Consider the following 27,846-nt stretch of genomic DNA (forward strand, 5'->3'; position numbering starts at 1 on the left):
GGATGGCACTAGAGCAGATTATGCTAAGTGAAGCTAGCCAATCCCTAAAAAACAAATGCCAAATGTCTTCTTTGATATAATGAGAGCAACTAAGAACAGAGCAGGGAGGAAGAGCAGGAGGAAAGATTAACATTAAACAGAGACATGAGGTGGGAGGGAAAGGGAGAGAAAAGGGAAATTGCATGGAAATGGAAGGAGACCCTCATTGTTATACAAAATTACATATAAGAGGTTGTGAGGTAAATGGGAAAAAAAACAAGGAGAGAAATGAATTACAGTAGATGGGGTAGAGAGAGAAGATGGGAGGGGAGGGGAGGGGGGGATAGTAGAGGATAGGAAAGGTAGCAGAATACAACAGTTACTAATATGGCATTAAGTAAAAATGTGGATGTGTAACCAATGTGATTCTACAATCTGTATTTGGGGTAAAAATGGGAGTTCATAACCCACTTGAATCTAATGTATGAAATATGATTATGTCAAGAGCTTTGTAATGTTTTGAACAACCAATAAAAAAATAAATTTAAAAAAAGATCTATAAATAGATGTTATTAAAATAAAAGTAACAACAACTTGGGGGGCATTTACGTTTTTAGCTCTTTTTCACTAAAGCATCAGAGTAATTTTGCCAGAAAATAGTTTATCTGATGTCCTAGCCCTGATTCATTCATTCAAAGAGCCACATAGTCATTCTGGACACACCCACCCTAATCTAAGAGCTCCAGCACATCCTCTGCTATTGGCCAAGATGGATTCAGGGAGTTTTATTTCCAGGGCATTGATCCTCATGGTATCAAGTGACCTCATCCTCCAGGCCCAAGACCTTGTCTCTACTTGTGCCAATGCCAAATCACACACTCATACTTCCTTCCCCCAGGGTCGTGCTAATTCAGCCAACCCAGCCCTCGCCTGGAGAGCTGGGGTAAATGTCTAACTTGTCTCCTGCTTTTATCTTGCCTCTGCAATCCAGTTTCTGTACATGATCTTCTTAAAGCCTCAATAACACCATGCCATTCTCCAAACCCCCTCAAAGGCTTCCTACTGCTGGGAATAAAGCCTACACTGCCAGTCATGGCTGTCCTTCAGTAGCCCTTGACTACTCATCTTCAGGCCTGCTACCCTTTCTGCATTCCACCCACAGTGGTTTCCCAGCTGTCTCTCAAAGAACCATAAGCATTCATTTGTTTTTTTTTTTTCTTAATAAGACACAATTTATAATTATCATCTTGTTTACTTTTTAACATCAATCTTCTCATGCATATATGAATATGTAACAACAAATCCCACTATTATGTACCAATGAAAAAAATAGGGTAAAAAAATAAATAGATCTTCTCACTCACTAGGCTCTAAGACCCTGGAGGCCAAGGACCAAATCTGTGAATTCCCAGCACCTAGCACAGTTCTTTGAACTTCACATAAGCACCAAGCACGTATGGAATGCATGATGGATAAGCAAGCTCTAGGACCTGGAGTCATCCTACACAGCAGAAGTTCTGGACCTTTAGGATATCTTGCAGCCAGGAATCACATCACATGTTTATATACCTTGAAGACTCAAAGCCAGTTGAAATAGAAGTGATAGGTTTGACACATTAATCTACTTTCTGATTTTTGCATCTACCCCTTTGTCAGCTCTTTGTTTCTTAATCTGCCTTTTTTTGCCACCAGAACTATAGATCTATAGAACTTGCTTGAATTCTCAGAATCAAGTTTAGCAATCTGGCCACTGACCTTGCTGTCATCTACCTTAGATACTCTTTCTGTATTATGGACTTAACCCTGGCCCTGAACTCTGGTTCCCTGGCTTTTTCTCCTTCCCATGTACCTTCTTGTTGCAGACCCAGCCATAGCCCCATAGCCCATTTCTCTCAAGTGCCACCAGGCAGGATGTGAGGCTAAGCCCAGGATCAGGGTCCCATCTCGGCCACAGAATTCTTTCATGTGAGTTCCTAGCCTGTCCCATATACCTTTCTCCAAGTCTCTGCTTCCTGATGTCATGTCTCCAGGTTACACCCCCCTGCCATGTACCCATTTATTCACTCATCCAACAAACATTTTGACAGAATCTCCTAGATCTTGCAACTACTTACTAAACAAAGAAAAAAGATACTCTCCACTTCTGAAGGAAGAGAGAGAAGTAATTAAAACAGTGATGTATCTGTACAGAACCATAGAGGAGTTCACAGTGACCTGCTTTTTACCCACTATGTGGTCTGGACAGAAGGATTCTCTCTTTCCTATGGGACTCTGAACTATGCTTTCCCCCAAATCTGAGAAAGCACTAAAAATTGAAGCAGGTTCCCTTTGCTTCCCCTGAGAATCAGCTGAACACAGCACGAAACTATCCTTTCAGATCCCACTGGTCATGCCCCAACTTCCCTTTAATAGATTCTATTAAACTTTGCTTATCCCTCCCTCCCTACCCTATAAAAGAAAAGCTTTGTCTCTTTGATTTTCTGATGCTCCTAGATGTCTGAGATTGGGGCATTCTTTCTATTGCAATAGTCTTTTTTTCTGAATAAAGTTTTCTCTTATCTAAGTAGGGATTAGTTTTCATTTGACAGAACACAAATATCTTGACTTAGGGGAGGTGGGAATGAAAAAAAAATGGAGGCTTCATGAAAATAACCAAGAAAGACAAGGAAATGTTAATCAGACCAACATGGAGGACAGGCAGACATTCAGGCTGAGAGATGGCAAGTATGAATATCATGCCATGTGGCAGTAGGTTCAGGCCACGACCAGGTCCATAATCTCTGATCTATGCCCTTCATGCCATTCTTTACTCTCCCTGCAACTGGCATTTCCCCTAAGCAACTGCACCTGGTGAGCAAACACATATACATATGGATACCTCAGCTGAGCTTCAGCATCTTCTGAACACACAAAGGATCAAGCCATGGGTATGAGAGATGCAAGCCCTTTCTCAGCCTTTTCATGAACTCAGTTGGAGGCATCCCACTCTGTGGGCTTAATCTAAATTCCCATACCATGGAGAGATATGAGACTAAAAGGTCACAAGACATAGAAAGACAGTAAGATAGAATGGGAACCCCATGAGGTCAGGAATCAGGTCTGTCTCATCAGCACCATATTCCTGCTACCTCAAACAAGGCCCTGACACATAGTAGGGGCTCAAATATTTATTGAGAGCAATGTTGCACCAGCTATCAGAAATAGTTCTATTATAGCATAGGATTCCCTCTGGCAATGACATCTAGCAACATTTTGAAGGAGGCCATGGTGACTGCCCTCCATGATAGCAAATACAAAAGACTAGCAATGTACCCTGAACATCCCTCTTTCCCTTAACAGCCCATTATGTGCATGCCAGCTGTGATACATGATACAAATGTGACTCCAGAGTCACATGGCTATGCGTACCACTGCCTTGGAAGTGCGTCTGAGCTGTTACAAGAAGCATTATTTTTTTTTCCTCACTGCTACAACTGCCAGAAGATATGTTTAAATCATTACTTGAAATTTCTTTCCTGACCAAACCTCTTCCCAGAGCTGTTAACAAGAAACAAATGTGCTGGCTTGAGGTTTACTCTCTCTTTCCCCTCTCCACCCCTCCTGGGATCACCACTGAATCATGAAATGGCTTTGGTCAGGTAGCAGTGCAAGCAGCAAAGGATGGAGCCCAGCATCTGTCACACACGCAGATGCTGGAGAACAGGGTCCACTCTGCACAGCTTTGCCAAGGGGACATAACCCTTGAAATAATTGGCACCTATCTCAAACAACTATTCATCTTACAGCCTTCTGATCTTATTATTCTTGAGCCATTTATTTTTAAGGAAACTATAATTGTTGCTTAGTTGAGAAGTTATGAAGTAAACTGGGAAAACACACTCCTAATTCTCTGGCCAACTCCTTTAAGGCCTATAAAAATAACATAAATGGATTCTGATGTTGCTTCATTTCTGCAGAAGGGTGTTTTTATATTATGTGCTTCTATCAACACAGTAAAGTACAGATTGCACCTTAAAGCTCTCATCTAGTGCTGGAGTTTCCAAACAGAATGCCTTTAACAAGGAAATGTCTTTGGAAAAGAAAATAAAAGAATGTGATTTCTTTGGGGATAAGACAGGGGGAAGTATAATTCTTATTGTGACTTGGGCATTAAGTTGTGAGATATTAAAGTGACCATCTGGCAGGAGGCAGGGGGAAAGTCGCTGGGTCCCCGGATTACAGAGAAGATCATTCAGAGGAAACAGGGAGGCCCAAAATTCATCTAAAGGACCAGTACAAATGTGGGCTCGCTTCAGACAGAATTCCATTAATCAGAGCTCAATCCAGAAGCCATAGTTGGTATTATGGATTGAATTGTGACCCCCAAAATTGATATGTTGAAATCTTAACCCCTAGTAAGTTCTTCAGAATGTGACCTTATTTGGAAACAGGGTCTTTGCAGATTTAACTAACTAAATGAAAATGAAGTTATACAAAATCATACTGGAGTAAGATAGGCCCCTAATTCAACATGACTGGTGTCCTAATATGTCGAGAGAAATCTAGACACAGACACACAGAGAGACACACACAGACATGCACACAGAGAAAATCATGTGAAGATGAAGGCAGAGATCACAGTGATGCTTCCATACACCAAGGAATGGCAAAGATACCGGCAAAATACCGCTAGGAGAGATGAATGAAACAGATTCTTCCTTACAGTCCTCAGAAAAGAACCAACCCTGCTGACACCTTGATCTTAGACTTCAAACCTCCAGAACCGTATCCTGATATATTTATGTTGTTTAAGCTACCCAATTTGTGGTACTTTGTTACGGCAGCCCTAGGAAACTAATGCAGTTGGCAGTGGGAGTTAGGTAGCAGGAAAAAAATAACTTGAAAAGGAACTGCACTTTTGATGTGACAGATTCGAGCCCTTTCTAAGCATTTGTATAGGAATCTCTGAGAGAGAAACTCAAACTACTCCCTGAGGCCGAATTCTTTTATTCTAGGAAATTCATATCTATTCATTCATAGTCTACTATCAAAATAATATTAAATGGACCTCAGAAGTGTAAGACAACAAGCTTGAGAGGGTTAGGACCCTAGCACAAGTAAGGGCCAGTACACAGCCAGCATTCTGCTCAAAGGCTCTATGCAAAGTCAGACCTTAGTGACCCTGAGAATGCAGGCAGCTGATGGATGCTTACACCAATCAGGTGGAAGTTGACAGGGAACAGGTGGGTGTCATGGTCCAATCCTAGGAGGTCAGAGTCCAGGCACAAATCCATTCCCAAGGATCTGGAGTGTAAGTCATGTGTAGAACAGCGCTGTAAGTTTGCAGTAATAGAGAGGGACTCCAGGACTCCTCCCTGATGACAGAGTCTATCAGGACAAAAATCCTTCCACACCCTGCCAATTTGTGGGCTGAGACTGGGTGCAAGTGGTTAGCTCTGGCTGAGACTCAGGAGCTGAGTTAAACCACAACTGCGGGCCAGGGCACAGGAGGTGGTGGATAGCAGTGATCTTAAAAAATAGTCTGATGTCAGGGCACATCTTGTGCTGATTGTAAGTAAAAACCTCTGAGTAATCATCAGTAAATTAATAAATAATCATGAAACACAATATATATTTTATACATGTTAAAACATTTTACAAATATAGATGCCACCAAGTTGATATCATATTTTACATTCAATTTTTGTGCTTTTTTCTCAGGAAAAAAAAGATATGGTTTTGCTGAAGTTATTGAAATTAGTTTAATTCCCAACACATCATGTACTCCCTTTGACCTTAGGATCCAACCACCACCTTCCACTGCCTCACACCAGGCCTTTTTGTTACCTGAACTGAAGGATGCCCTCCCTTGAGCCTGATGTTTATGAGTAATGTCTCCAAATAATGGCTCCACTAAGGCAATGGCCACATTAATCTGTAATTGTTTGCATCCCGGCCTCCTCTGACACACAGTGACCTGCCAGAAAGCAGAGGCCACGACTGATCTCTGTATCCTCAGCTTAAACTACTGTGGCTTGACACTTGGTGGGTGAACTATAAATGCTGGAAAAATCAATTAATATTTGGAAGATTCAGAAGGGAAGAAGAGCAGGTGGATTCAGTGAGCCCATGCTGACGGTACTTAATGCATGTGTTCAATGACACACCAGCGCTATCCAAGGGAACATATTAGTCCTGCTAGGAAATAAATAATAATAATAATAATAATAGGATTGTTTACTCCTAGGTGCACTTCCTTCCATTCCTTGGGCAAACTGTAAGACCCCCTTCTAGGCCACCTACTCATGAGAATGGACTCCTAACATAATATAAATCAACAATTGTTGACCACTAATCAGAGCCACCCACTATTAGATATGATCTTACTCAATTCTTACACGATTGTTATCACCATTTGACGGATGAGGAAACTGGGAAAGTTATCATCCCACTGACAGATCTGGAACTCAAGCCTAGCCAGTAAGAAGTCTTGATGATGTTTGGCTAAAGAATTACAGTTGGGCTAAATCCTACTTTATAACTTTGGTATTTTCCAGAAACAAACAAAAAAAAAATCAAGTTCTACTTGATAGAAGCCCCAGAAAATTCCCTTAGAGGTTACACATTAGCCAAGAAAATGCATAAGCCATTGTTGGAAACATCTCTGCTTTTCAGTTCCCAGAGTCTGAGCAAGTCTAACCTCTGGGATCACGTGACCGACACAGCATTAATGTGGGGACAGCAACTATTCAGTAGGCATTCGTGAAGCACCTGCCTCAAACCAAGCACTCTGCTGGGCATCCCTGGGTCCTTTATTCAAGTGGAAGAGATACCCAGTGAAATCAGCATTATGATCAGAGTGGTGAGTGGTACTATCGGGTTAAGCACATAACCCTCGGGACACAATACTAAGGATGAGGTGAGAGACCCCAACTTGTACTAACATCTCAGCCCTGTTACAATGGCAACTGAATGGTCAGACCCAAGCAGAGACAACGGTCAGGTGACATGATAAATAATATTCAAAAAAAAGACTGGGTAGAATACTTGCTGGGACCCCCACCACCTACTCCAGCCTCAGATGCTGTAGAGAACTAGTAAAGACAAAAGACATTGGAGTGAGGAGTGCCTTAAAATACTCTCTGTCCTTTCAGGCAAAACTGCCATAGACGGCTAAGTTTGAAGGGAATTAACAAAGCAAGCAGAGCTCTTTCTTCTAGTCCAGTACCTACCTGCCTATAATAATGTATACCATACCTACCTACCATCCCTATAATAATATACAGCTTTGTCACACCTTGGGGGAAAATCTGTATTACCCCCATTCTTTTCACAAGTAAAACCTGATATTAAACAGCACATTGGAGTTTATAAAAAACAAAAAAATTCACAAATATTACATCACTTGAGGATCACTGAGTAGAAGCCTCCCATCTTACAGACAAGGAAATTAATCCTCAGAGAAGATCATTAACGAAGTCTCATAATTGAGGGGATTTAAGGAAGTTGTGACTCAAAGATGGGTTCCACTGTATCAAACTGCCATCGTTTACAAAAAACTTAACTATAGCATTTGAATCGTAGGTTTTAAAGCACTTATTTGAATGCTGCTTGCTAGTTCACATTAATACCTGCTGTTGCTGGTCGGAAGTTACTAAGCCCTAAATATCAGGAAGGGCCAGAGCAAAGAAAAGCTTTGAAATGACACTCTATTTGATCAGGTTCTGCGGTAATTGTTAAAATCACATACACTTTCTTTGGAACCCTCTAAAGCTTCTGCAGTATTGCTGCACCTGCAGTTCCAATTTGCAATTTCCTCAGCCCTCCTTTGAAGTTATTCTTGCCAATTACCTGGTGTTAATATTAATTAAATATGATTTGCAACTTGAAATGTGGTGTTATCAATGGAACTCAGCTGTAGGAATATAAAGTAAAATTTTCAATTGAATTAAAATGTTTCCTTTCATTCACAGTATTTTACAACATTAATACTTTTGTCAAATTGATTTTTGCCTGCTGGAAGTCATTTTTCCAAAGCAATGAACATCTGAGGGGAAAAGTTGCTCTTTATGCATTCTTTTCTGTCATTGAAAATATTTTGTTTTAATCTTAAAGTGAATCCATTTCAGTTAATAGAAATTTAGTTCTTGTTTATAACCCAAGGGGGGAAAATGCTTTCTTTTAAAACCATACAAAGTTAAAAGAACATGATCAGAGGGCACTTCTCAATGGAATGATATGTCCCTTACTTTATTGCTTGACCCTCACCAAATATAAATATAAATATAATTTTTATTAAATATAATTTAATATAATTAAATATAATTAAATATAATTTTTGGCAAGTGTGAGTTATTTTATATACAAAAATGAATTAATCAAATTGTTTATTACGTTGACATCTGAAACAGACTCTGCCAATCCAATGACCTCTGGGGTACCTTCCAACACTGAGATTTTGAGATTCTGAGCACGTGTCAGACAATGTGCAGAAGCTTCCAGCATTTGCAAATTAGGAAAAAATGTCACATATAGATTTGACAGATTCAGGTCTATTCTGCCCCCCATAATGTATGCGATGACGACTTGAAGGCCTGTCGGCTTCCATAAGCGGATCACAAACACGATGACTGATTAAAGGAGGTATGTCGCCACACTGTGCAAATCCACACCGAAAAGACATCAGGGTTTCACAAATCCCTTTTATCTTCAAAGATAAAGCTTTAGCTTCCTGGCCCCTTAGAATGATAGTAGCAGCATTAACATTTATTATCCTGTCTTCTTTTAAAAGTAGTATAATAAGGTAAAACAAAGAAGTGAAAGAGCCCGTCTAAAGACCCAAGGAAGTCATTTATTGAGTCACAAGCTACCAGCCCCAGAGCCGATGATGGAAAAGCATAAGAGAATATCATCCACCCTTTTATTACAATATCAATGAAACATCACATGCAATAATTAAAACAAGACAAAGAGAGGACAATGGTCCTAGAACTGAGGGTGTGTAACATGGGTAATGTGTAAGACAGCCTGCAGCAACTAAACTATTCCCTTCCCTCAAGCCAAAAGAGGGAAAGAAAAATAAATCAAGACAGAAGGGATTCTCTGGATGTTCAGACCTTTCCAGATGTCATGGAAAATCACACACAAACCAAGGCCAGTTGAAGAGCAAGTACCCGTTCATATCAGCAGCACCCACAGCAATCCCACTGGGAGGGAGCTCTTCACTACCTTGAGGCCTGGGAAGCCAGACCCTGGGATCCCCACCACCTACTCCAGGAGAAGTAGTAGAATTCCATAACACTCCAAAGGAACTTCCACACTGGTTTCTCCATTAACCAAATTCTGTCTTCTCAGCGTCACCCTGCTGTCTTCCAGGACTGCCTCTTCTGTCCCTGGAAGCTCTCTCCCTGATTGCTTCACGATTATCGTGTTATGAGTTGAACTGTCTCCCCAAAAAGACATGTTGAAATCCTGACCTCAGTGCCTCAGAATGTATTTGGAAACAGGATTGCAAAGGTTAAAATGAGATGATAGGGGAGGAAGGAGGATCCTTCATTCATCCTGCACCCTTGTAAGAAGAGAAGACGTGGGGACAGACACAAGAAAGTAGATGATGACCATGTGATGACACCAGAAGCCTCAAGGGCAAGGAAGGATTCTCCTCTACAGTTTCAGAGGTAGCATGGTCTGCTGATACCTTGATTTCTTATTTCTAGCCTCCAGAACTGAAAGCTAAAAATCTACTGTTGTTTGAAGCCACCCAAAGTGTGCTACTTTGCTCTGGTAGCCTTAGGAATGGAAAACACCTCTCAAGAACACTACTTGGTTCTCTGTAATGATACAACATACTTTCAGCTATGCCCTCTGGCAAAAGTTCCTGTTCTCTTATGAAAGATTGCACAAAGTCCTTGAATTTTTCCTAAGGAACTCTTTCTACCACCTCCTGCAGTGGAAACCTTCCTAGGCAAAGAGACCCCTTGATGAACACAAAACCACCAAGAGAGGAGAACACTCTGCCCTATTTTTAGCTTCCCATTGCTGCATGTAGACCGTTACCCCACCCCTTATACCAGAGCTATGGCCCAGAATCCACCCTCAACCCTGTTTGCTTCTCCCTCTACATATTCTACCTCAGCGACCACGGCTCCCTCCCTTTCAATTTTGGGGAAACAAGCTTCAGAACTACATCTCAGCTCCTGCTTAGTTTCAGATCAGTGTTCCTTGCTGCCCTTCTCCACAAATATGTATATTGGTACCCAAAGCTTAGTATGTTCATAACCAAACTCATGCTTCCCAGACCTAACCAACTTCTACTTTATTCTTTCCTGTGGATGGCACTAGTTTTCTCCTACTCACTCAGATATGGAATTCTAAAGTCACCTTTAGTTTCTTTTTTTTTTTTTGCCTCAGCTCTACGTAATTTCCATAGACTCCACCTCAGATGTGTCTGTTGCCTGTCTCCTCTTCTGTTTATCAGGCCAACACTGATATTGCATTGGTTCCTTAACTGGTCTCTCCATCTTCCACTTAAGTACACATGCTGATAGACTCCCTCAGACTTTAGCAGTTTCCTCATTGTCTAGAAAATTAAGAATGAAATAAACAACCTATGATCCAAAACACCTTATGATTGAATAACTATGTGTCAATGTCAGGGGTACCAATTTTATATCCTATACCTCACTATACAAACTATGCTCCAGTCAAATTGTGCAATTTGTTGATCCCAAATATTTTTTGGCTTCTCCAGTAAAATCTTTTCGCCAAAAATGCCTTGGGCTGAGACTAAAACAGCTGGGATATCAAGGAGCTATTTGTCTTTATTTTATCAAGTATCTCCTATCACTCTCTCCTTCAGAAGGATATCATCTAGAGAGAGGCCATCACTGACATGCTCACAGCCACCATTTACTCATAAACTTCCTTTCCCCAGATTCACAAGAAAAACTTCCCTCGGTCTCAAATTTTGTTAAAATAAAAAACATTCTAATTAAACTGTACAAGCAATTTACTACTAAAATGATTTTAATTTTACTATCATCCTATTATGACATGTCTGAATAAATCAGATATAAGACATAGTATGCCTCAATTTAGACTGAAATTTCATAGCAGTTGATGTTGCTAAAGAGGATTTCAGAATCAAGTAGGGGAACTTTTATTTACAAGAATTGGGAAAATACATAATTTTATTAATAGACACTCCAAAAGTGAATTTATACATTTCCTTCTTAGTCAAGATAGTAAGATTTTTAAAAAACACACTACTAACATCATGACAGAGATGTCATCAATGTTGTAGTTAAGAGCAGCAAATGTTACAGAACTAATGATTTTCATTAGAATCATCAGATAATTACAGAATGGGTTAAGTTGCTACCATTTGCCATTCCCATTAATATCATTGTCATGTAAAAGGTTTAATTTTCAGCTATTTTTGTTCTAGATAAAATCTTTGTCATTAAAATGAGGGATGATTTTGATATTTAATATATTCTATGGCATACTCTAGTGTGGTACTAATTCGGCCTTTTCAGTATTCTGCATATTAATTGACAACCCATCCCTCCTCCATTCCCCAGATAAGTGAGAACTGAAATAGAATGGACAGCCAATCAAGTCAAAGAAAACTGAAAGGATCAACATAGAAAAAAATGTGTTGCTCTAATCAGAAGCATACACAAGGCACTAAAATTATTTTCTCCCATACTAATGACTAAGATAGAAACAGCAATAATGAATGGTACCATCTGAAACCGTTTATGTGACAGTATTACCAGAGTATAGCAATGCTCCTGAAAAAGTAAAAACTAAATATTTCTTATTTTAGTCAAAAGAATAAAATTGTACTGCCACTTAACTTTTGGAACAATGAATTTTATCAGATTCCACAACAATTGGCAAATTATGTCCTGTATTGAATTTTTCATAGTAATCTGTTTCAGGCACACAAAATGTTTCCTGGCATTGAGGAATGCCCAGGATCACTGCAGAAAATTTATTTCAATACATACTCTATTAGTTTCCATCTCGTGTTGAATTATCACTCTGGTAAGAATTGACATCAGCTGCTTAAATAATACATTAACCCTGCTTCCAGCAGCTATTGTTTTCATCTGAGTAGGCATTTCCTCTAAGGATAAACTTGGGCTTTTTACCCAAGAAGATAATATAAAGTTCAATCGAATGTTTTGAATCATTTTTATGGCAATAGTGATATAATTTAAAATTTCAAAGAGCAAAGATTATGGCATCATGGACACTTACAGCAGGTGTGAACGGTTGTCCAATTAAATAAATTAACCTAATCTGTCCAACAAGACCAGACCTTTCTACAGTTTCTGCAACAGCACAGCCATTGAACAAATGTGAAATATACCAAATCCTGTGCATAATAAATTTCCAATTTATACTTCTTCTCAGTTGACAATGTAAGGCATCTTATACAGAAGAACAGACCTGAACATCTACAAATTTTTCAAATGAAAATCTTATTTTTAATAAATTTAGACTGTTTGTCCTTGGTAAATTATTGTTAACTCTGAATCAAGCCCATGATCTTTTCCTTTCTCCAAGAAAGAATTTCTTCCTTTAAGTTCATAATTATTGAAAAACAGCCAAGGGAAACTGTAATCTTTCCATGAGATGTTGCTATTACCTACATAAAAAAATGCATTCATTCACAATAATAGTATTTAAGTAACAATAATATGTGTCCTTTTTATCCACAAAGATACATTATAGACTAATCAGCATTCAGATTTATGAGCCAAGTTGTTGTTTTGTTCTGTTTTGTAATGGATTTACAACCTCATGGGTAAACACACACATTGGTGAAAGGTCTCCAGAGATTTGAATAAGCACTTTGAAGAAAGTCCAGGACAGAGCTTCTCAGCACTATGTTTCAACCAAGTTTTCACATTTTGCCTTTCACCCCAATGTAAGCTTCCAAGTTTTAGGTAAGAATAAAAAAAAAGTCAAATATGATAATAAGAGTATCTCTTAAATACAGTGTTGGGGGTTACTTTGGTATTGCTTTATGATGACTACTAGTTTTAATCCCTCTGGTGCTGGATGTTAAATTCCATTGTTGTTTTTTTTAATTTAATGACTTGCTAATGTAAACTTCCATCTAAAACAATCAAATAGTATGTCATTTATTCAAATTTGCAGTGTCTCTACTGTGCCAGCAAACTCCCTCATCAAAACAGACACTTTAAAAAAAAAAAAGTTCACCTGAGTCAGGAGCTCTATTTCCTAAATTAGCACCAAAGTGTCACCTTGAATGACCTGTGAACAAATAAAATCATTTATAATACATCCAGCTTTCCTCTACAGTGGACAGCTGAGACCACACATCTGTAGGAGCTCTAATTATTTCATATACTTGGAGTTGTTCAGACTTCAACAACCTGTCACCTCCAAATACAATCATATGATAAATATATGCTCACCAATCTCCCTTGAGATCTGGGTGAAGGCCTCCACACCACTCTCTCCATAGTTCCCCTCAGAAGCCAGTGTCGACACATAATTCCATCCCAGAGCTGTCACAATGTCCACCATGGCTTGAGCTTGGTAGGAGTCAGGCGGGACGACCCGAGAGAAGAAGTCATACCTGGTGTTATCACTTAGCTCTGGGGCTGTGGATGCATAGCTAATTTGAGGTATCTGTAAAACAAATGACAGTTAATTTCAACCCATGAGGAATCTTGTAGAGTGATGGACTGTCCCAGGAGACCAAACGGTCAAAGCTATAACAAAAACCTAGACATATTAGCTCAAAGCCAAAATAAGGTTTCAGAATACCAATTTAATTATAAAATATTTTCTAATGATCCATGTTTGCTTTCTTTCAATGCACATACTTATAAACAGTGAGAAAGAATTTAGTCTTGCTTCAGTTTCCATTGTTTCATAAGCCAAAGGAAAACGTTTGTGCTTTTTTATTCTGTACATGATTGTTCTAGCATAAAAATGAGAAAGAAACGAAGGCATAGTACATATATACATCAGAAAAGGTCACCTCTGAAATTATCTTTGGCTTTAGGACACAAAGGCTATAAAAAAATGACAAACAGGAAATTAAATATAAGATATTTTTGACACTTGATGATTTTTAAGTCTTAATATTGAATTTCAGTAAATAATTTTAAGTATATAGTTTTGAAAGCCTATTCATCACTTACTGGTGTAATCATGAATACCTTATAAAGGTTTGGGAATAACCAACCATGTATCCTCTAATAAAAACATCTTTCTAGTTCCCCCTAAAAGTCACAAGGAAAAGAAATCCAGACCATAACTTCTTTTTTTTTTAATTTTTTATTGTTGGTTGTTCAAAACATTACCATAACTTCTTTTAAGATATTATTTTCTGACATGAACAGGGCAAATTTTTAAAAGATTTTTCAAAAATAAGAATTCTATGTCATTTCTCAATAATTTTGGAGAGTGAGCTGTACAGCTAGGTGTCTTATCACTCTTTGGCTGGTATTCTGGGATGTGGGTGAAAGTTCAGAAGTCAAGCATGTCCTAACTTAGGTGGCTTGTTTGAAGATGAAGGCATGACTTAATACATAAAACAACTTTATTCTCCATCAGATATTGTAGCTAATGTCAGTGCTCAAAGACAATGTCAAAGAGGTTGTGGGTCTGTCTTCCCATGCCAATCTATACATCCTGGGATCCACTGGTTACCCACCACCCTCTAGCTTGATGACTTCCAATCCACATGGAGGTTTTGACTCCTCTCTTGACATCTTCGAAAAGCACTGAACACATGAACAGCCTTTCTAAGTCTAGATTAAGTAATCCTATTTCATATTGGTGGCCAGTGAAGTAACTCTGAACTTCCCAAGATATAAATTTTTAAGTTGTCTGTTTTGATGAAGGAGTTTGTTTGCTGCACCTCACCCTGGTACAGAAGCAGAACCAGGCGCCTGGAGCTCACCAGGGTGCTGCAGGATTCTGTTTTAACGGGTATCAACCTATTTTCTCATACTAACTATAACAATGGCCACTCAGCCTATTTAACCCTAAATTCTTCCTGGTTTTGTCCTCTTGGTGAGAGCATATAAACTCACCAAGACTGTGGGATCATGTAAAATATCTGACCTCCCTCTTCCTGCCATTTGCTTTCTCTGGCCTTGATGGACAGGTGGTTGACTTCACTAGGCTTTGTGCCTTTGAAATACATGACTACTCAGAAAGGCATGCCTCTAGGTCTCCAACCACACACCAAACTTTTGTGGCTTTTCTTGATTCCTTCTAGAGAACCTGAGGAAGAAATCATGAATGACTTGGTGTCATCTGTCCCTTACTGGAAACATTTTTCCAAAGATCAAAACCATGTGTGTTTCTATGTTCTAATGAAAGAGATTCAGCAGTCTGACCTTCACATTGGGAAGCACAGTGAGTCTGCGTGTGTGTGTGCATGCATATTCATTCACACACACACACACACACACACACACACACACACACACACACACACACACACGTTGGGAACAGTATTCTATACCATCTTCCTTAGCACTGTACCATTTCCTTGTCCTATTTGGAGACATAATCCTCCCACCTCTCCATCTACTCAATCCAGCAGTAAAATGCCTTATACAATCCCCACCCTGTCTATAATAATGAGCCACCCCTTTCTAAAAATGAGCACAAAGTGTGAAAATTGAGTGTTTGAAACCAAAACTAATTATCTCAAATTACTACCTTCAGTCAGTCACTTCCAGGGCTGTTTAATTAGCAGTCAGCATCATGTTTAGGATTAATTAAACAGGTGTAAAGAGTATATAAAATAAAAGTGTAGATAGAAGATGGTTGCTTTATTAATTCAGTAATGGACTTTCTCCCCAAAGTCTTGAAAAGTTTTCTCTTTACAGATCAATGTGTGAAAAAGTAATGTGCAAGTATGTGTTTGTATTTTCACTTAGTTTTTGCTGTTACAGTTTATTATAATATACATCATGGTATACGGTTAGTATTTAAGACAACTTTTCCAGTTATCATGTGGTCACATCTCATTTTTACTTTATTGCAGTAGACCACTAAGCATTGGCTCATTAAGCATTTTAATTTCGGTGCCAGCATCCCCAATATTTCCACTATCCTCAAGTTAAACCCCTACTGGCAACTGAAGTGAGAATTTATTAAAGTCATGGAATGCTTCTTTTTCTTTTCTCTACATCAAATCCATCCTAACTACCCTCCAACCCTGGAGGATTCATCTACCAGAAGCAGCAATAATAAAAAGGTGGTGGGTGTAGGAGAGAGGTGGAAAGGGAAATGAGATTTAAAAAAAAAAAGTGGGGGGAAAGAAACAAGAAAAGAAAGTATTAGGGAAAGCAGATTTCAACTTTTCTCCTATCCTTTTAAAGTAAAATCCTTTATAAGCCTCTGTGAATCCCCACTTGCCAATTTTAAGAATAAAATGCAAACTGATCTCCAGTCTGCTTGGATTGATCGGCACACTGTGCCATCTTCTCTCCCTGCCTGGTGTCTTCTCTCCATACTCTGACCGCACCAGTAACCTTACCTACACTGTTCCAGATACAGGGAGACTCCACTCTCTACCTGGTGATCTTCTGCATACCTCCCTGGGAAGCTTCCCCCAGCTCTATCAGGTAGAATTGTCTTTTGCTATTCCTGCCCTCTGATATTAGAATCTTTACTGTCTGCTTATGGCCCTCTGTTAACTTATTTCGTATCCCCAATATCTGACAGCAAGTGCTCAATGGATGTTTGGAGGCAATTCGCCAATTAAACCATGGCAGGAAATATGATCCTGTTGCCTTCCCTGCATTCCATTAAAATATGGGTCATGGTCTTCTCCACTGGCCCCTCCACCCTGCTGCATGTCTTCGGGGGGTTGCTCCTTAACTACTGTACCACCAAGCTTTCTTGCTTCTGGCTTGCAGTTGAGTTTGGCCAATGGGAAACACCAACAGAACATGGCAGGGAAAGAGAAGACAGAAGTTAGAAATGATTTCTCCAGCTTCCTCCCCCACTGGTGCGGTGTTTCTCTGTCTGAGCCTTCACCATGGTTAAAGCTCTTGCCAGGCTCTAGTGACCGCCCTCTACCCTTGCACTGTTGCTGATTCCTGAGTACTTCAGCTTCCTGTGGTGGTTACTTTAACTGCACCCACACCTTATAAAATCCTTTTGTTAGCCTCTTTTCCATGATGCCTGAAGGTGCCAGCAGCCTGACCAATGCACCCCCCTATAACAGACCTCTGTGTCCTGCCCCAGCCAGCCCTACCCTAACCTCTTAGTCCTCCTCCATCCACTTTCCCTTCCAGCATTGTCTACCACTGTCCTTGCATGACTTTTCTTTTTTCTTCTCTTTCAGTTCCCAAAGACATCAAATTGCCTATTTGAAAACAACTGTCATTTTGCTTTTCTTTGATTCTCATTTTCTTTGTTCTGAGGTTTCATAAGAATACGATGTGTGCTTAAAATGAGGCCATATTTCCAATATCCAAATAAAGCATATTTGAGGCAATTAATTACAGAACTCAGGACACTCATCATGCCCTCCCTAAAATAATCCTTTTGCTTCCATTTTTCTGATAGTTATTTTTCCCATTACATTCTCACTTTTGTCCACAGAAGAAGAGGTTTCTGCCCCCAGCCCTATCCTTCTTGGGTTATTCCAGAACAAAATTTTCTAGCTAGCTTTCCCTACTTATTCTTCCTAACAGGGAGAAGAAACTAAACCCTAAACCAGAAGCCAGAGTTCTACTTATATTAAGTGAGAGTATATACAAGCTTTCCCTTTATTCTCTGACCTGCCTACACACATCCCAGACTTCTTTTCCTTACATAGCCAGGACCCCTCTTCTTGAAGTAGAAGCCCACTATCCTTTGCTCCATGTTCCTGTAGCAACAAAGAACATGAGAGAGGACTGAATCCCAGGCTGCTGGTTGAATAAGAGGACTTCAAGTATTCTAGGCAGGCAGAAGAGGGTCCCAAGGTTGAGATGTGGTATAGCAGGAGGAGGTACTATTTTGTCCTCAGGTCCAAGCTGAATTCCCTCCAATCCAGTTCTTCACAGACAGCTGTGTATCTAGGGAGCTATTTGGTGCTTGCCTAGCTGTTATGAAGCTAATTACTGGATCTACACTTAACTAGCTATTCTGTGAATCTTGGACTTATAAACTCTAAGAAGGGATTCAAAAATTGGACTTAGAGATCAAGTTAAAGTTCTATTTCAAAAGAAATTTATCTATGCATATATGTATATACATATGCATACACATATAATTATACACATATAATTTTTTAATAGAAGTTAGCAGAGACTCTTATCCTCTGATGACTGTTCTCCACTTCTAGATAGAAGCTCTCACTTTTACCTAGGCGTTTGGCCACTCACCACTAGGCTACATTTCTCAGCACTTCCTTGCAGTGGTGAGCATAACTTCTAAAGGGTCCTTGAAGAAAGCATATGCCTTTCTCATGTGCCTCCCTCTTTCTTGATGACTAGAATTTGGACATAATGTCTAGATTCCAGGAGCCATCTCAGGCAATATCTTTGCCAAGATGGAGTAGACAGCCACACTCTAGTCAAAGCCTTTGTGATAGCCAGGTTCCTACAACCACCTGATTGCCCATTTCCCATATTATTTATTAATCAAAGATCTACTTAGCTGCTAAAGCTTCTTATTAATGAATCTGTGTTTGCTAAACCGAGGTGACAGAATTCCAACGTAAATCAACCAAGGGCCATTTCAGTTGTACAGACTCATCACAGGGAGCAGACCAATTGCCAGAAAGCTCTCTGGAATTCTAAAACTGGACATGAAAACTTCAGAACGACTTTGGCAAACACGTTGAAAGCCTGTGAATATCAATTTATCCTTGAAGAAGAATTAAAATTATATTCGAATCAAAGGTCAAAGTCATAGATTAATTAATGATTTGTGCCTTCTTGCTTATCTTTATCTGTAGACTGATTATTCTAGACAGGGAAAAGTACTAACATCTCCCTCAAACTGACTGTGTCTCTCCATATTGCCTTCCCTGAGTCTAACTGTACATAACCGAGGGGTGAGACTAGGGGTTATTAAGACTCAAAGGGGCTCTTTTGTGGTCCAAGAAGGTTACAATTCTGCTTAAGCTGCTTTTTTTAAAAAGGGTTTCCCACTGTTTGCATATCAAAATATTGTGGTTCGCCTTGCCTGCTCAGAATGGCATGAGTTCTACAACTGTTCTCAACAATTTCTGATTTGCCAGAGATCCCAAGAAATCTAAGATACCCCTGACAAGCCTAGCAATAAGCCACCTGAAGCACAGCCCTTGGAATTGTAGTAAATTTGTCTTCTCACAAGAAACTTGCACATTTGAATACAGGTTTTCAGACAGAAGACCTGAGTCACATACATCTTCATGATCAGTTCCTACCAAAAAATGACTTTTGTTCTTTTTCTCTATAAACAACCTTGTTCATTCATTATTGAACTTGGTGGGGCAGATTGGCCAGGTGGGTTCTTTGTGCTGCCCATTGGTTTTCTCCAAGGAAAGATCAGCGTGAAACTATGCTCCTCCTTCCAGAGGCAGTCCTTGCCTGAGCCCTTCTCCAGTGATGATGGCCTTAGCAACAGCATCCATCACAATTGCGTCCTGCCATCCAGGCTTGGGATGGATTTGTTATGGCTACAAAACACAGGACCAGAAAAGCATAATGATTATAGCCATTAACTTTGTCTCTTCAGACTTCACTGCTCTGTAGTATTAGAACTACTAGTTGCTTGTAGCAAAATATGAGAACATAAAAAAGAAATTAGATAAAAATGAGGACACAGGCTAGAAGTTAATACCCAGCACTGGCCCTTCTCTGCCAACATTGCCTACAGCTTTCAGGCTCTTCCCAACTTCATGAAAACAGAATAAAGAGAGGAAAAAGGAGACCAAAATATAGAGCTCAAGAGATAAATAATAAAGAAGAATATGCCTGCCCAACCTTTAAATCCTAACACATGAAGAAGTGTGATTCCCTTTCCTGCTCTAAACAACCCTGCCACACAGTGGAAAATTATTCAGCTTCCCATTGTACAAATTCATGCTAAATGTGACATATCCATCCCTGCTTTTCTCCTCAGTTGAGTCAGTTGACTCAGAAGAAGATTTGAGCCTTTGTTTTTTGGTTTTTGTTCTCTTGGTACTAAGGATTGAACCCAGGGGTGCTTAACCACTGAGTCACATCTCCAGCCCTTTTCATTTTTTATTTTGAGACAGGGTCTTCTTGCTAAGTTGCTTAGGACCCCACTAAGTTGCTGAGGCTGGCTTTGAACTTGTGATCCTCCTGCCTCGGCCTCTCAAGTCACTGGGATTACAGGCGTGAGCCACTGTGCCCAGCTAAGCGTTTGGTTTTTGATGCATGATGGATCTTAGGAGGGGACGACTACTGAAAAGGGAAACTGTGGAAGTTAAGAACAGCGAGAGAGATCTAGTCATTGTACTCTCTCAGACCCAGCAAAGCTTTATATACACACTCACACCGAACAGGCCTATGTTAGTTAACACAGCCAAGTATAACATGGTGTTAGCAGGTTTAAGGGCACCAGTTTGTTTCCATTATGAACCTGGATACAGACTATACCCCTCACCAGAACTTTAACCTCTTAAAATATGTACAGCATCACCAAGAAAGTCAACCAGAGAGGGCATAGACAAGTCCAATCCAGCCTCAATGAATAAATAATTCAAAGATGGTTTGCTATTGATGGTGAACCTGAAATGTTAGCAATGAACATGAAGATCAAGTCATAGGAGGCATGCTTTCTTTAAAACAGAGTGCATTCTTGCTTCTATGTGTGCCTGAAAATGTAAATATATATTACACATTCAATGGCATTTGTTGGTTTCTGATAATCCACTTAGATGGTCTGTTGAAATAGAGTCCTTACCTCTTTTTCTAGGGTACTGTCTGAGAGAAGTGAGGGAAATAAACTGTGCACTAGAATTAGAGTAACACGAGTCTAAATAAAGGCACTACTATTTTCAAGGCAGGGGCAGTGGAAAGCCACAGTCCATTAGGAGTGGGAGTACAGCAGGTGCTGCACGTGAGCCCTAAGGGTGGGAGGAAGCAGTTGGAGAGAACAGGAGTCGTGAACACAGGAGCCATGGTGACAGAAGCAGCAATCTTCCTGAAGGGACACAGCACGACCCACCAGGAAATTACATCCTGACCTCCCCACTTAAACCTCCTACCAGTCTTCAACAGAACCCGATGGAAGCCCAGGGGCAAGAGACAGTGAGCTGAAGGAAAGAGAGAATGAGGATATGGCAAGCAGGAGCCACTGGCCCAGGTACTGCTGGACGTCAGTCATTGTACACTTTAAATAAATGTATGAAGGCTGTGCAAATTTGGGGTTGTTAGGCTACATTGCTTTTTTATAACTTGATGCTTCCAAACACTTTTGGCAGAGAAGCTACACTAAGACATTTTAGTTTGGTTTTGAAAATCCCAAAATGAAACCAATGACATTGGAATTTCTTTTGGAAAATAAAATAGTGCCTTTTTTTTAAGTGTAATGATTTTAATCAAATTGGTATTGTCATTTGACAGCTAACCTGTTTACTTAATATGAAAGATGAGCAATCCATGAACGTATTTACATATAAACAACCACAATTATACCCTATAAGATTAATAAACCTTTTTTTTTTTTTTACATCTGCTAATTACATTTTACAATGAGAAGCCACAACTGCTCCTAAGGGAAAGAGTTGCTATGATCTATCAAGCCACTATTAGTTTGAGTTTTAAGTCTACTACTCCATGTGTATATTCACCAAAAGTTTGAATAGCAAGTTAGATTAAAATCTTCACTATTGAAAAGGACTTTACTATTCCAATTAATTTTAGAGCTTCTCTAGTTTAAAGCTTCTCCTGATCTTCAATTTTCCTTTAAAAAGAAATGAACACTGTGAGGTTTTTTTTCCCCTAATTTCTCTCCATTTCACTACTCTGTGATTTCCAGAAAATTATAACCATTGCATATGTAATATTACACACAATTTAAAAGGTTAATTCAATACACGCCCTTTTTCTGATCAGTGATTAAATTAAATTCAATGTCTTTTGAATGGTGACTTCAAATGTTTTAATAATTTATTCAACAAATTTGCTCACACTAGGTGCCAGCCACTGTGACAGGCCCTAGAAATAGGACAGTAAACAACACATGGTCCTCCCACCCCTATAGAGCCCGTGGTGAAATGGGAAAGACAGGTATTACATAAACAAATAGAGCCAAATAGACACTTAGCAGCATCTGTAACAAGTGCTATAAAAGTAGCGCACAGACTGCCAAGAGTTCGGGGTCACTCACCTGATCTGGGGGACGAGGCAGGCTTTCTGGATGAAGTGACATTAAGCTGACACATGAAAAATGAGGGGGGAAAAGAAAGGCACTCTAAACACCAGCCATAGACGACTTCTCACTTCAGACTTCTTTCATATATATAAACCACCCAGTTTGCAGAAGCGAAGAGGAGAGGCTGATGGCTGACAGGCACTTAATTTTAGAAAACTTGCCCCAGGCCAAATAATATTAAACCAAAGACCACCATGCTTCTTACAAATTTATTTTCTTTCTTTTAGGTTTATTTTATTTTTGACTGACAGATAATAATGATACATATATGGGGTACGGCATGATGTTTTAGTACATGTGTAATGCATTTAGTACATTGTGTAAGGTTCCAATCTGAGTAATTAGCCTATCTATCACCTTGAACATGTATCATTTCTTTGTAGTGAGAGCATTTAAAATCTTCTCTTTTAGGTATTTGAAAATATACATCATTATTAACTATAATCACCCTGAAATATATATTTTCAAGTAGCATGCACTTCATTTGGGGTTTATACCAAAACTATAAAGAAAATAAGTATAAAATTATCACTAGGAACCAACTTGGATTTATGTAGATCTCTTGAGTTTTGAGGCTTGTATGGGTGAGAAATCAAGGAACAAATGGATGGAGAGATGGAATGTGAACAGAAGAAAGAATAGAGCAGAAACTAAGCCCATAAGTGAGAAACAACTTTAAGAGGAGAAAACAGAGGAAAAATGTACTATGTTACTTAAAAGCTCTAATATTGAATTCCTTGGAAAGTAAAAAGAATTGGAAGGAAATGCTCTCTTCATTTTGCTCAAAGGAAGACTTTGCAACAGGATTTCAAAATGCATGAGAATCAGGTTAGAACCAATCCTAGAAGATAATCTGCCATTCTTTTTTCTTTTTTTTTAAACAGGATAATACACATTTTCTCAGAAAAAGGAAAGAGAAACAAATGAATCTGTTCTCCTCTGAACACTTTGTTCAGTGACCTAACATCCTAGAGAGGCAAAGAAAAGATCATTCCCTGGTTTCATTATTTCTAACTATTACTGCCAGGATTCTAGTGCATCCCAGAGTAAGAGACACTTCTTCAATAACTTCTTGACAAATTTGAAGAGTAGTTTGGAATTTCAAAATGAAATCTGTTTATGAATATTATTTTAAACCAAAGGTAGAGAATTTTTTTGTATGAGTTGCTTAGGGCAGAGAAAATTTTCTATAAAGTGGTTTTTGTACATGAGTCCCCCAAAATGATCAATTATAATTTGTTATAATAGAAAAACCAAAGTGATGTTGTGGCACTTTCTTAGCATCATTTGCTAAATCACTTAAAAATTTAACTCTTCCACCCACTCATTCCCATCACTGCTGACTTCAAACCATCACCTAGCATTTAATTTTCCTCTTCTGCTGATTTCCTTGCTGTGCAATCACTGCTGTGATTCAATTTTCCCCCCAAGCATGTCAGCACTAGAACATTTAAACATAAAAAGTTAGTCATTATAACCAACAAATAGGAGTCAATAAGCCTTAATCTGGCAAATATTCCATTTAGACTGGCATTATTGACGCTCAATAATACATGATTTGAATCCTGCAAATAAGGAAGAATGTTGATAAGGACATTTGTCTATGCAAATAAGTTTCCTGATTGACAATTTCTTGGATTTTCAGTGATTATTCACATTCACTGATATCCTGGTCTTCAAGTCATTATTTATCTTCCAGCTGGTATTCAGGTACTGTTCTTAACACCTTAATACCACTGGAAATTTTCATTTGCTTTATGTTACCCATGTTGGCCAAACTCTGTAATTAGAAGGAGGTCCATATGAGGTTGAAGGTCTTAATTAGAGCTCTACTTACACAGGGAAAACCTTCTCCATCTCCAAAGAATGAATAGTTGATTTAATAAAGGCCATCATGGAATGATGGGATAAGTAGATCAAAGAGTGGAAGATTCAGATTCCATTATTCTATGATGTACTGGAGAATGCTCCAAGGACATGTTCCTCTGACAAACGTCAATAGTATCTAAAGGGCAGCATATTAAGTGTCCCCAAAATGAACTGATTCATCCTTTATGCACATCTACAATCTCTTTTTGAGAAGAATGTCTCACTCTTCTTCATAACCCACTTTTATGTATCACATTCCATCTGTATACCTAATCCATGAAATTGTGTATATGTACGTGTGGATACACATGCACACACAGACACACATGCTGGTTTCACCAACATTTATTTAATATGTTTTATTGGCCAAGAATTGTGCTGAGTGTTCTATCTTCATTTTATAGAGAAGAAAACTGAGATCTGGAAAAGTAATTTTTCTAAGAGTAAATAATATGCAATTGGCAAAGTGGCATTGAAACCTAGGCCTTCTGACTCTAGATTCAGCTCTTGAACAGCTTATCCTCCGATATCTCCACTCCATTTTTAAAAAAAAAAATACTTATTTTTTAGTTGTAGTTGAACACAATACCTTTATTTTATTTATTTACTATTTATTTTTAAATTTTTTATATGGTGCTGAGGATCAAACCTAGGGCCTCGCACATGCTAGGCAAGTGCTCTACCGCTAAGCCACAACCCCAGCCCTCATTGCTCCATTTTAAAGTCTGCTGTTCCATTCCTCAGTAGCTTTGCTTTCCACGTATGCTCAGGTTCCTGAGGAAGTAACCACCATTCCCTGTTCCTAATTTTTCTGGTCACATACATGACTCCCTCAGTGCTACAGGTCATAGCTTAATGAGTTTGGACATTACCAACCCTCGACATATCTGGAATCACAGTGAAGAGGAGATACTAACATCTACCACACCCAGGTAGGACCTGCCTCCTTTGGTTTCTATCAACTGTAATAACTAGAGTTCTTCATTATGTGAAAGGAGGCTTCCTGGCCCAACTGGGTACCTGCAAAATGGCCAGAGATGAGCCTGGGCAAGATAGTGCACCAAAGCCAGTCTACAGAAAAAGCCTGCTGTAAAAAGGGATACCAAAGGTTCAAAGCCCAGAGAGCAAATATAAACACAAAGATGAGAGATAGAGGCAGAAATTAGGAAAAGGTGGGAAAAAAACAGAAAGATATTATCCCAGTCAGAGGAGACAGCATTTGATTGAAACACACATAAGAAAGAATGTGTATTGTTTAGTCAAGCAAACAACTCAGTGAGTTAGGCACAAGGTTATGAACCCAGTTCAGTCTGTTTTCTGTTTACTTGTTTTTGTTTTTCTTTTTATTTCACTTCTAAGAATCTATTTTGTTATAAATGCATTATTATAAAACATCAATCAAAACAAAAAATAAAGTTTAACAGAATTAAATCTAAAAAAAAAATACAACTGTATATAATCTACAGGTGACTCTAAAACTAAGGACACAAGTAAACTGAAAGCAAAAGTACATAAGAATGTTACATACAAAAGTCAGCAAAGAAACCTGGGATGGAAAAATTAAAATTTTAAATTACATTTTAAAACAAAAATGTTTCTGAATAGATAAAACAAAAAAGTTTCTGAATAGAAAAAATAAAAACACTTTGAAAAGAGGAAACAGAATATTATATAAAGATAAAAGAGACCTTTCCCTAGGATCCTGCAACAAGACTAGGTACACTTGCAACTCACATCATATTTCCAAAATATAAAAAGGTAAAATGGAGAAAATTGAATAAAGAAATAGAAAGCAGCACTTCCATTCTAAGAGACGCCAATCTCCACTTACTATAAAGAAAAATAAAGTCATACAAAATGGTAATCTCAAAACAGAAAACTTTGAAAAATACTTTAAACCAATTAGATATAAACTCAACAATCTAAATAGCAAAAGGAATATGATACTGGATATACCAACTCGTAGAGAATGAAAAAAAAATGTTAATAGATATGAAAATGTTAAAATTATTTTATAACGAGAGGTGGGAGGGAAAGGGAGAGAGAAGGGAAATTGCATGGAAATGGAAGGAGACCCTCATGGTTATACAAAATTACATACAAGAGGAAGTGAGGGGAAAGGGAAAAAAAAACAAGGGGGAGAAATGAATTACAGTAGAGGGGGTAGAGAGAGAAGATGGGAGGGGAGGGGAGGGGAGCGGGAATAGTAGAGGATAGGAAAGGCAGCAGAATACAACAGACACTAGTATGGCAATATGTAAAACAGTGAATGTGTAACCGATGTGATTCTGCAATCTGTATACGGGGTAAAAATGGGAGTTCATAACCCACTTGAATCAAAGTGTGAAATATGATATATCAAGAACTATGTAATGTTTTGAGCAATCAACAATAAAAATTTTTTTAAAAAATTATTTTATAAACATCATAGAATAAAATTAGAAGTCAAAAGTGGAAGGGAAGTTCAAAAATCCATAAGTATGTGGCAATTGATTGGACACTCTCGAAGACGGTCTGTTTCAAGAATTGAAAGATAAAATTAAATGATGTTTGGACTTTTTTCATTCAAATTCATTGATTCCAGCTCTGATTTTAATTATTTTATGTCTTCTGCTTTTGGTGTTGGTTTGTTCTTCTATTTTTAGGGCTTTGAGATGTAAAGTTTGGTTATTTCTTTGGTAACCTTCTATTCTTTTAATAAATGAGTTCAAAACAATGAACTTTCCTCTTAGAACTGCCTTCATGGTGTACCAGAGATTTTGATATGTTGTATCACTATTTTCATTTATTCCTAAGTATTTTTTTTATTTCATCCAATTTCTCCTGCATCCTTTAATGCATTAGCATATTATTTAGTCTCCAGGTATTAGAGTGCCTTCTATTTTTTATTTTATCTTGATTTCTAATTTTATTTCATTATGATCTTATAGAATACAAAGTATTATCTCTAATTTTTTTGAATTTGCTAAGAGTTGCTTTGTGGTCAAAGATATGGTCTATTTGAGAGAAGGATAGGTGGGCTGCTGAGAAGAACGTGTATTCAATCATTAATGAATGAAATATTCTACATATATGTGTTAAGTCTAAATTATTAATTTTATCTTTATTTTTTAAATATTTATTTTTTTAGTTGTAGTTGGACACAATACTTTTATTTTATTTATTTATTTTTATGTGGTGCTGAGGATCAAACCTAGGACTTCGAATGTGCTAGGCAAATGCTCTACCACTGAGCCACAACCTCAGCCCACATTAATTTTATTTTTAAGTTCTATAGCTCTTTATTTAGTTTTGTTTGAGGGAATCAAACAAAATCAGTGGTGAGAGAATTGTGTTAAAGTCACCCAGTGTTATTGTGTGTCTACTTGATTCTTGAAATTGAGAAGGATTTGTTTGATGTATGTAGATGCTCCATTGTTTGTGCATAAATATTTATGATTGTTATGCCTCTTTTTTTGCAAGAGTACTGTGGATTGAATTTAGGGACACTCAACCACTGAGCCACATCACCAGCCCTATTTTGTATTTTTATTTAGAGATGGGATCTCATTGAGTTGCTTAGTACCTTGCTGTTGGTGAGGCTGGCTTTGAAATCGTGATCCTCCTATCTCAGCCTCCGGAGCCTCT

General features: G+C 38.5%; 1 protein-coding gene across 3 annotated transcripts in view; it reads right to left on the reverse strand.

Annotated features, from left to right (window-relative positions):
• The window catches only part of Grm8 (glutamate metabotropic receptor 8), a 770,925-nt gene that overhangs the window by 601,969 nt on the left and 141,110 nt on the right, over window positions 1-27,846 (reverse strand). For all 3 annotated transcript variants that reach the window (XM_015488298.2, XM_048786066.1, XM_048786065.1), the window contains exon 3: window positions 13,413-13,629. In XM_015488298.2, coding sequence (XP_015343784.1) covers window positions 13,413-13,629 — 217 coding nt within the window. The remainder of the gene's footprint in view (window positions 1-13,412; window positions 13,630-27,846) is intronic.

Source organism: Marmota marmota, unplaced genomic scaffold, assembly GCF_001458135.2.
Source record: "Marmota marmota marmota unplaced genomic scaffold, marMar, whole genome shotgun sequence".
NCBI classification, from domain to species: domain Eukaryota; kingdom Metazoa; phylum Chordata; class Mammalia; order Rodentia; family Sciuridae; genus Marmota; species Marmota marmota.